General features: G+C 41.9%; 1 protein-coding gene across 1 annotated transcript in view; it reads left to right on the top strand.

Annotated features, from left to right (window-relative positions):
* Positions 1-7,789, top strand: part of fgd5a (FYVE, RhoGEF and PH domain containing 5a) — a 30,146-nt gene extending 22,357 nt beyond the window's left edge. Inside the window, 12 exon segments of the mRNA XM_084543824.1 lie at positions 1,848-1,931; positions 2,026-2,105; positions 2,244-2,337; positions 2,340-2,342; positions 2,546-2,572; positions 2,574-2,594; positions 2,596-2,688; positions 2,900-3,002; positions 3,373-3,509; positions 3,979-4,107; positions 4,459-4,613; positions 5,364-7,789. Of these exon segments, the coding sequence (XP_084399950.1) occupies positions 1,848-1,931; positions 2,026-2,105; positions 2,244-2,337; positions 2,340-2,342; positions 2,546-2,572; positions 2,574-2,594; positions 2,596-2,688; positions 2,900-3,002; positions 3,373-3,509; positions 3,979-4,107; positions 4,459-4,613; positions 5,364-5,400 (963 nt within the window). The 3' untranslated portion in view covers positions 5,401-7,789.
* The last annotated feature ends 3,597 nt before the right edge of the window (positions 7,790-11,386 follow it).

Below are 11,386 nucleotides of genomic sequence, written 5' to 3'. Positions count from 1 at the left end.
CATCTGGACAAAGGCAAAGCTTTTTTTTCTCAGAAAGTATAATCAAGCAGCAAGAGTTTGAAATTACTGACTCACCAGCACGTTTTCTAAAATCACTTACCACATTACACTACAGTAGAAAACACCTGACATGTTATAAAGGCAGTGGTGAAAACAAAGCTGGCGCGATCTGCGAAAATATGGAGGAATGTTGGGCGGAGATCAGTTTGCGAGGTAGGTGAGGTTGCAGGGGGCACGAGGCCAAGGCTGTAAGACCTCCACTAAGCACCACACCCATCCAGCAAGAGCCTCCCTCTCCACCCCACTCCTCTCCTCCCCTCTCAGGACTTGTTTTCCAGGGCCCCACTTCCTTACAGGATGTTTGGTGTGGGTCACTGGATGCTGGCTTCCTGTGTATTGGGAGGGGACTGACAGCAAAGTGAAGGCCAGACACCCTGTAGAATGCAGGGAGGAGGTGGTGGAGGGGTGGTGGCGCTACACAAACACATAATGTGAAATAGAGAAGCCCACTCTATTGTTCCATGTGCAATCAGTGCTGTCTCATGTTATGAATTATGCTTGAGCCACATATCCGCACTAGCAGCATTTATGATTTCGGCTTATCCTATTTTACTCTGTGGATTTATTTATGCTTTTCATTTTGCACGATTCCTCCAATATTTCTTAACAGGATGGCAGTTGAGCAATAGCTGAGAAAGGTTGCTGGATGATATCTGTGGTCTATTAAGGTTATAAAGCCATTTGCCCCTTTAAAGTTGACGGCTCCAGAGGGTCAGGTCTAATTTATGGGCTTTTAAGGAAAGAGAATCCAAACAGTGAAGATGAAAGCCATCACTCACTCAGTGGCAGAAAGAATCTGTGACTGTGTCACAAGCCCAGGCTCAGAGGAGACAGAAAAGCAGCCTGAATGAGTGAGAGAAGGAATTAGAAGGGGGATGGAGATCTAGTCAGAAGCCTGAGGAAAGCAAGAGTGAGTGAAAGAGGCAGGTGGAGGTTAATAAGATGAGGTGAATTGCCAGTGTAGAAAGACTCATGTCTTATGAGGATATATGTTACGGCTCATTTAGGCAGGTCTTGGAAATCTGGTAAGTTGGTTGGATTTCTGTGGAAGGAATCTTTGAGTTAATGAGCGGCGCAGGGTGGAGCAGAAGAACTGCGGTGGCTGCAGCCCAGAGGTCGCAGGCAGGGCTCGGGCTTGGCTATGATACGCTTTTTGTCTCCAGCCAGTGAGCACGTTACTGCGACTGTTTGTGTTGTTGTTGTGGTGAAGGTGGCGGGTTCCACCCAGTCCTGGTTCTCAGCGTAGCCTGAGAAGGCTGCAAGACCAAGGGGGAGGCCTGGAGTCCAGAGCAGGGTGGAGAATTCCTGGATGCTGCCTTTACGGCCCCAACGGATGTTTAGAGCACACATTAGGTGTGACCAATGATGTCATTTCTTTTGTCTGTGTTATGAAATACCTCTCGTAACACAATGGGCCAGCGGTGTGTTCAGGGGATTAGAATACTTTTAGTCTGACAAGCAAATAAACACTTTCCTTACAGTAATGCCTGATTTGGTTTTGTACATTTTTATCATGACGGGATCCACAAATATGTACGGGTGCTTTGAACAGAAACATACTCTTTGATCAATTGAACCTTGAACGTTGCTTCTGTTGCAACGTTAGACACTTCCTCAAGATAACACCTCCACCTTGTGTTACAAATGGTGTATTACATAATGAAGGCCTGAGTTTCAAGCATTTATTTCCCCCAAAACAAGGAATACTTCAATTTATTGTGTATAAACTCTTTTGAAGAAATGAGAAATATCTTAAATAACATTGTGTCTTCCTGTGTCCTTCTCAGATGAACGACATAATGTTGTACACCTACCCTCAGCAGGATGGAAAATACAGGCTTAAAAACACACTAACCCTGTCAGGGATGAAGGTACGTCAACTTTTCTTTTTTCAATTCACGTCCACTGTAATCTATACACTGTCTTTGGACTGAACTTTGATGTGTTTTTGCTCCTCACACACAGGTGAGCAAACCCGTAGTAGACAATGTGCTCAACTGTCTTAGGATTGAGGTGTCTGACATCACTATTACGCTCTCTGCCAGGTGAGCAACCGACAGCCAAAACCCGGAGAGAACAATGCAAATTTTACTCACTGACTGGAGGGATCTGTTTTTTACATATACAAGCTCTACTTGCTAGTGTGCAGCAACATGTGTGACTGTATCTCTGTCTCTCTTCAGTTCGGTCGGAGAAAGGGAGGACTGGTTCCACACGCTGAGTCGAGCCATAGCGGACCATGCTGCGGGACTCTGCACATTTGGTGGACCCTGCAGCGAGAGGTAATAAAAATAACTTGAATGTAATGTAACACAGCAAAGGCTGTTTTTTTTTTAATGGTAGTTCTGATCAGTGATGCAAACATAAATAACATTAATGGAATTAAAACTCATACATGACAACTGTGAAACCCAGCGTTGCTCTTGTTGTCATTAAACATTCTGGCTGCGATTATTTCAACATCATCTTAATCTTGTCCAAGCAGGCCCGTGAGAAACTGTGGATGGCCCTCTGGTGAGGCTGCTGCGCTGTACTCGGGTGCCAGTTTCTCATGTGATGATGTGCATGAACTGTACCTCCGACTTCAGCCTCACACTCAGACGACACCACTGCAATGCCTGTGGCAAGGTGAGACACACAGCTCTATCACGTTCTATTACTACTCTTTACAAGCATTTTGTTTGGCTACATGAAATACTACTACTTAATACTAATATTACTGTATATTGTGGAATATCTTTACTGTTGTTGCCACTGATGATACCTCATATTGATGAAACCACAACAGTCCTGAGGACGTCACATAAAAGACACTGGTGTATTCTGTCTCTCTGAACAGGTGGTGTGCCGTGCATGCTCCAGAAACAGATACCCACTGAAGTACCTCAAAGACAGAGTGGCCAAAGTGTGTGACCACTGCTATGCTGAGCTCAGGAAAAGAGGTGAATCTTAATTTTGCCTGTGTCCCAACCAGACTTCTTAGTCATCCAGTATATCCAAAAATGCAAAGCTAAAACACAAGTAACATCACGCAGGTTAATCTGAGCAACATCCTCTAAATGCAAGTGAGTATTTGTCATTAACAGACTACAGTCATGTGAGTTTCAGGTGGGCGCCACACATAGATGTTCCTAATAAACACTCCCCACCAGTCATTTAGAACTGAAGAAGTTACTAAGTGGTGAAATGTCTTCTAGGAAAGTCCAACAAGTCTTGTTGCCTTTGTTTTTGCTTTGTTTTTAGGGTAAATAAAAAAAACTGTCATTTCGGTTTATTACCTCCATAAGGTAATCATTTCTTGTATATCTACAGGTGGAAGTGTGTCGGGGGCGTGCGGTAACTCCAGCCCTCGGACTCACCGGGCCAGTCGTCCCCTCTCTGCTGTCTTCCAGAGCCTGCAGCCCCCTAGTCTGTGGAAGTCCAGGAAGAGCACCTCCCCTCTCAGCCAGGTGGACTACACTTAGCATTCAGAAAAATGCATCTTCAGTTCAGATCATATTGCCCCACACATAGCAATATTGCCTCTTCCTAAACGTCTCGCCCATTTCTATTTATAAGCTTTATGGCTTTATGGTCTGAATTCATTTTTTTTACACATTATAGCATATCATGGTGCCTAGTTGCTTACAGAAGCAGTCAGTGCTAGAGACTAGTATTGTTGCATAAAGGAACAGCTTACCCTGACCGATAATTAAACCCGTTGAGAGCACAGAATCCTAACCACTAGACCATTAGGGGGCTACAGGTATGTGCGTCAGGCCTATGCAATGGGATGCTTGGTATTAGTGACTACTGATCAGATGTCTTCTTGTTAAGCTGCCATTACAGCTACTTTTCTGACATGTTTAGGGACCTACCAAAACATGATTTGTCCATCTGTGTTCGTGTCTGCGTCTAACGCATCATGATTTTCATCAGGTGTCACTTGGGGTGGAGGGCTCCACCATGAGCGGGAGCCTTCATCGTCGGAAGAAGAGCAAAAGGAAATGGAAACGACTGTGGTTCCTCCTCAAAGACAAGGTGCTCTACACCTTCACAACCCGTGAGGTGAGGGGGCACAGAGTCTCCCACACCAGCCCCAAAACACTCACACACTCTCATCCTCACCTCATCATCACTCTAGCAAAGAGGCATTTTCTCACTACTTGTATGAATCCCTCTTCACATCAATACGTAGCAACTATTTAACTCATGTGTTTCCACTTTTCGACCTATTATTAACCTCATGGGCAGGACACTGAGTGGAATAAAGGGATTCTCTGTGCCCTCTCTCTGCCCTAAGTGCACACCTTAGCGTGGCATTGCTTCATTGTTCTTCTTAAAGCATAAACGTATCATTATTTGTTTGCTGCGCATTTAACTTGTGCCATGTTTGATGCTTTGCTCTGGTGTCTTCAGGATAAAGTGGCATCAGAAAGTCTACCGCTGCAGGGCTTTACTGTCAAGCTAACTGAGAGGCCGGAGGGGGAGGAGAGCAGCAACGTTTTCCAGCTGTACCACAAGAAGACACTCTACTACACCTTCAGAGCCGATGACCAGCACACTGCACGCAGGTCAGCACAAGGGTTTCAATAAGTAGGAGCAGAATGACAGGTTTTATTTAAATATGGAAGGGTAAATGTCTTTAAAAACATATTCCCTGACCGGGAATCGAACCCGGGCCGCGGCGGTGAGAGCGCCGAATCCTAGCCACTAGACCACCAGGGAGCTGTATACTCACTTTCAGCCGGCATTTCTGGCATGTGTGGGAGCATGAGGAGAGGATCAAGTGACTGTACCTCCTTCCTGCACTCTATTTTCTCACTGTAGAGTAGTGTCCTCAGCATTTGTGACTCTTTTACTTGGCTATTTTGTCTGAACATATTCTTTTGTCTTGAGATGTTTCGGTGAAAGATGACAACTGATGAAGTTGGCAGACTGTCTTTATTAAAGGCCATAGCTGAACAAAGGGCACCGATTATCATAATAGATTGTGACAGGTTTTTTTTTTTTGGTCTTTTTTTTGATTGGCTTCTTACTTACTTGCAGCCCAATTTTCCAGGTTTCGTTTTGTTTTGTGCATATTCTTATTCATCCAAAAAGTAGAAAACAAATGAATGCTGTTTGTCGTCAAGTTGGATCAGTAAATCGGCCAATATGACTGTTGTTTCTTGATTAACATTGTTGGTTTACCTCAGGCTTTTATTGTTATTCCGGCAAACCTGCCTACACTTCTCCAAGTTCTAGTGTTCCTTTTAATTAAAGTGTAATTCTGTCAAAATCAAACAAAAAGACTAATGGTCTTATACTTCCTTGTGTTTCAGATGGGTCAACGCCATGGAGGAGGCTACTGTTTTATAGCACCTGCTCAGTTACATGACTACGGCCTGCTGTATGTGACTGCTAGAACTCCTCTATGGAGCACAACATAGCTACCTGCTGCATCTGAACTCAAAACATCAGTAAGGATTCATCACTTTCTGGCCTGTTGTTGGAGTTTAAAAGAGACTTTCATCACCAGGAGGATTTTAGATAAGGCTGCCACCCAGTGGCAGGGAGGTGAAAGTGAGGACAGTCAGACAAATAAAAACTACAATGTGGTGAAGAGAAGTGGAATATGATCTAAAACATAAGAACTTTTTGGTTCCTCATGTGCTGCTTTGATGAGAGCTGATTTGAGATCATGAGAGCCTTCACTTTTCAGGAGCAGCTTGGACACATCAAATGTTTCTTCTCACAGCCTCAGAGAGGACATTTTATTCCCACTGTTCCACATTTTTACATGGACCATCTCACAAACGTCTACAACTTTTCAGCTTTTTTCAGTATGTTTTGGTGTCTTTTACCACTGGAGTTTGCCCTGGATTATTAGAGCCACAGTGCAGAACTTCCATTACGTTCAAGCCTTTGCCAAACAAGTTCACAAAATGAGCTGATATTTATGGGGTAAATCTTTATATAGTACAGAATACTATGTTAAATCTGTAATAATGATTGTTTGCCAAAACTAATAAGGGAACAACAAAGCGACAGCATGTGGTGGAGAAACGAAAGTTACTTTTGTAACTAGGGTTCTATGAATTCATCGTCTCTGATGATCAGGAAGAATGAAATAGAAGTGAGAAAGTGTCCCAGGAAAGATTTCTGATGCTGCAGATAAAAAAAAAAAAAAGAAACTTTGATCACTGGTGTAGCTTCTCCTTGCTGGGGAACAATGAACAAAGAGAAGGTCCTGAGGGACTGTAGACATATGTCAAAGGCACGTGTCACTGTGTCATATGCACTACCACAAATGTCCCACACTGTACCATTCCTTTTGTTCTGCAGGAGAACATGCAATCAGATCATTTGCAGCTGTGCATTAGACAGTTTCAGCATCACTTTGTGACAATATTAAAAATCAAACTTTTCTTCACCGTAGTATTCATATCTTGTAAAAGGAAAATATTTGCCACTGTTTTAGAGAGATATTTGGTATTCTGGATATATCATGTGAACTATACACTGCAAATATCGAAGTGAATTATATGATTTATTTGTATTAAAAAGGTGTTACCTGATGTTCTGAGTAAGGGTTCATTTTAATCATCACAGTATGTGTACATTATATATCTTGTGGAGTTTTACACAGTGTTACTCTTGTATTGAATCTGCAAAGCTATGAAATGACCCTCAGCATGTCAGACAAAGGTGTTTAAAATGAACACTCTTGGAGCTCGTTTGTATATTAATCTGTAGGTTTTTGAATCTTTTAGAAATTTGTCACACAGCTCTTAAGTGCCAATTGCTTTCTTCCAGTTGAATGCAGTGCAATTTGCAAATGATGATGAATGTGCCTGGAGTGAAATTGTGCCCCCTCATTCTTTATGTTATCACAGTACTGTAAGGAGAGAGCTTGCTTTTTGTCTACTTTTTCAAGTATTTTCAACAGTTCAGTTACTGTCCAGTAATATAAGAACATAGTATTGTGCCATCTTTAAGAATGCCTTCCCCATGCTGTATATATGCTGCTAGATGGAATCATTTGTTGTCCCTTTGACTAAATGGAAAGTGAAAAAAGACACTGTCAAACTACCTATATACTGTATCCTCACACATGTCTTCAGCAGAACCGAGGACACTGGAGTTTCATTCTTCTCTCCTGATTTTGCGTAATCAGTTTTCTATAGTTTCTCATCTAAAGGCATTATCTGTTCTGTTCCTGAATGCAGCCTCATTACACGTCATGCTTCACCCCTCGGAGGGCATTATTTCTAAAGCACACCTTTGTTCATCTAGTACAACTTTTCTACGTATTTCCTATGACTCAAACCTACAGTGTTATTACAGATTGTACCTCTAGCATATAGTGCATTGTAAATGTTCGTGTATATAGAAGCATATAAAAATAAACCACTTAAAAAAAAAATGCTTAATTGGCGTTCACTTACACAGCACAAGTGGCCAGAGTACATGAGTACATATTATTAGTAAGAGTGGGCACGTCAACATGACCACTTGCACAATGATATAGTAACTTCGGTGTCTTCTACTGTATGGGCATGGTTCTTGTTTTCCTGAGAATATATACGATGAGCTTTCTTGAAGATGTTTTGCCACTAGCTTTTTCAGTTCTAGATGACTAGAGGGGGGTTAGGGTTAGTCTAGGGTTTTATTACTCCTCACTAGTTAAGAACTGAAGAAGCTACTTGGATGAGAAGCAAAATGTCTTTAACGTCTTCTTGCCTTTGTTTTCGCTTTGTTTTTGGATATACCGTGACCTGGATGACTGAGAAACTTCAAAGACATATTGCATAAGAGCGTGCACCCCTGAACTAAAGCTGGCTTGATTTATTTATTAGATTTAAAACTCTATCCACTTGGTATATTTTATCTTGAGAACGTATTCCCACTCCTCTTTGAAAAAACATTCAGATCTTTGAAACTGTGAAGGCATCTCTTGTGCAGAGCTTTCTTCTGGTCCCCCCACAGATTTTCTAAAAGATTCAGGTTTGGACTCAGACTAGGTCCTTGCGAAACATTAATTATTCTTTGTTGAATTCATTCTTTTGTTGATTTGGGAATGTGCTTTTTATGGTTGTCATGCTGAAAGGTGGAGGTTCTATGCCAAATCCAGTACAAGAGCACTGCATTCTCCCAAGTAGCCATGCAATTCCATCCACTTCTACATCCATCCACAGAAGCAACAGTGATCATGGCGCTATTTAAATAAGGGGTTGTTGCTATGCAGTGTTGTTGTTTGTATATTTGGTCATGTTGTGCTGAGCCCCTGTTGGTGATAAACACAGGTTGGAAGCTGAAATAAGGACACGGACACAGACACATTGTACCTCTGTGTCTCTTTCATCCGTGGGGTCGGGTGAAACTGTCATCCAGCAGGGGGCAGCAGTAGCTACATCACGTCAAACAAATCTAATGTGAAGCGTATTTACATTCTGAGACTGAAACCTAAATCCCTCCCATGTGTCTGTTTGAAGACAAGCATACTGTTGGCGTGTTTGACTTTAAAGAAAGACAAACTCAAAGCAGATTAACAGGACTGACTGACGGCAACAAATGTGCAGTAAAGTTTTTTTTTTTTCCAGCATTCTTAGAAAATTGAATGTCGGCAACACACACACATTCTGTATTGTAATATTTCCTCCTCACTGTTAGTTTGGCCTCAGAAAGACATAATGATATATATATATATATATATAGTTTTTTTAATACGACTAAATACTTACATGACCTACAGCCAACATTTTGACAACAAATGTTTTTTTGAAAAGCTAAAATTAGTCTGTGAACAATTCTTTGACGATGCGATAAAGGATTAAGTGGAAAGAGGAGGAGACTACTGTTTGGAAGACAGATCTGCAATCAGAAAGTCCCGACTGATGTCATGCAACAACAAGAGTGTGTCCATAGACTTGTTTCACTGCACGCTTTCTGACTTGTCATTGTAGGAAAAGCACATACGTCAAAGTCATTTCATTCCACATAGGGGAGGTGCTGATTTGGTGAACTATGTTGACTGCCATGCTCATACTTAATGGTATGAGTCATTAATAATATACCTGTACTTTTCCTATTGCAACAAGTCAAAATGTGTGCTGCGAAATAGGCTTGTTGTGTCCAAGTTCAGAGACTCTTGTCGGCATCAAGACATTTGTATTTTGAATGACTTAGACACCTTTACTGAATACATGTGATTGTCCTGAGGGAGGAAAATGCAGATGTAATTTGGTCAAATACAGAATACACTGCTGCCAGTACAGATTATAATCAGTCCTGTGTTTCAGAACCAGGCTGCTGGGTAACACAAGCCACCTCACATAAGTTAATTAGTTATACTAATTAGACTTCCACAGCACCAGAACCACCAAGACAAACAGCGGTCTAGCGACCAGGAATGCCGTGGCTAGTATAAATATTTAAAGGCAAAGAACCAGCACAAAACATATTGGCCTATTTCCCTTACAACATCTGCAATATTAATGAGCAACAGTTAACCAGATTAAGCCCAATGTGAGAGCTTACTGAGGAAAAAAGAAAAAGGATGTGGCAACGTGCCAGCACAGGGCCCTTGATGATTTAAAGCCACCACTGGATTTGCACATTGATAATTTTCTGTGGAGATCCCAAAGAAGTGAGAGAACAGAGGAGAATGTTTGCTGAGGAAAGTGATACAGAGACCAAGAGATCATTTCCTATTAGATGAGCAAAAATGGTTGCACGCTAGTCGGAAAATAGGCAGAACAGAAAATAGGAAGATTGGGGTTGCTCTAGATTTGTGATCCCAGGAGTGTCAATGACCCAATACTCACATGAAGTAACAAAGGACAGAAAGCAGAAGAAAAGAGAAGAGTGACACTGAAAGCAAAAGGAAAGTTGTTGCTGAAAGATAAAGACACCTCACTCCATAGCTCTGTCACGGAAACGCATTCAGAAAACCTTAGACGGGGAACCAAAAGATGCAGAAAGTGATCTGATAACTGCGCGTGTGTTTTAATCAATACCCTTTGGTTTCTGTTGTCTGGCCAAATTGTAAGAAAAGCACCTCTAAAAATAGTAATAGGACAGTTTCTCCTTGTACACATTTGAAAGTTTCCAATCCTCATCCTGGTGGCCAAAAACAAATCAGAAATTCAATATGGGCGCCTGTGTCGCATTGGCAAAACTCCTGACTTATGCAGGCAGCAATGTTTAGGTTCAAACTCAAATAAAACGATAATTAGTAGGCACATTGAAAGCAAGGCGTGAGACTGAACTGAAATAACTGATCACTGATTTAACTGTGTTTCAGGATGAGACAGTGACTTTCTTGTCTGGCTCAACATCATATTGACACAAGTGTTGCAATCTTCCATGCTGTTATCTCAGAAGCTTCTTCCAGCACAACCTGAGAAAAGTTTGAGGGTTTTTTTTTGAAGAGGAAGTGCTTCATCTGATTTCTTGCTCATATTCACAACAACATTAATGTACAATGTTGTTGTGACGTCAACCTTAAGCCTACCAAACGCTGCTGATAGTCAAGCTGTGACTTTTGTCTGATTTAGTGGCTGGCACATTGTAAGTCTGAGACAACACGAACACTTGTAGATGTACTTTTTCTAGAGTTTGTTTTCATCACAGCATGACAGGAAAGTCATTTTGACAGTGGCTAAGAGGAAAGTACAGCTGCTTTTAGAGATAACACAAGTGCTAATGCAACGTTTTACCAACTTTTTGCGGCTATGTATGGGCCAGCTCTGTGTCTTTGCAAAAACTGGTCTGGTTTACCTCAATGCCATTTGAATGGAACAACAGTTGAACTTCTCTTTGTCGGCATGCACTTCTAACCAGTGAAACGAGAAAAAGGCAGAGTACAGAGTAGAGGAACAGAGACTGAGAGAGAGAAGCAGAAGGAAATGAGGACAGATAGAGAAAGGCACATTTAGTCGGTGGCATGTCTCTTGCTGAAAGGACCATTTCTCTCCTTTTTTAGCGATTGTTTTTTCATCCCTCCCTCTCTCCCTCCTCCTGCCTGTTCCTCTCATTACTCACTGTGATGTGATGTTTGCCCTGGCACTGCTGGGATGGCAACTCAAAACAGGAACTGTCTGGGTCCCCTGCTCGGATACGGTCCTTATTCACATTTGCTGTGCCATATTGTGTGTCCACTGTGAAATAACATAACGCAACATCAAGTTTATCCCTATTAAAGTGTAAAACCTCACAGTGAAATGCCAGCAGCCAACAACAGCGTCTCTAATTTAAACTTTAAAGCTGCATGGGGTCATTTTCCTCTCCTGCAATAACAGGTGTTAAAGTAAAATCTTTGCTATCACCACTTGTGACGCTAGAAAACTGCGCCCCACTCTGA

The sequence above is a fragment of the Chelon labrosus genome (genome assembly GCF_963514085.1).
Source record: "Chelon labrosus genome assembly, chromosome: 4".
NCBI classification, from domain to species: Eukaryota; Metazoa; Chordata; class Actinopteri; order Mugiliformes; family Mugilidae; genus Chelon; species Chelon labrosus.
The sequence above is the reverse complement of the archived record's forward strand: the minus strand, read 5'-3'. Positions and strand labels throughout refer to the sequence as shown.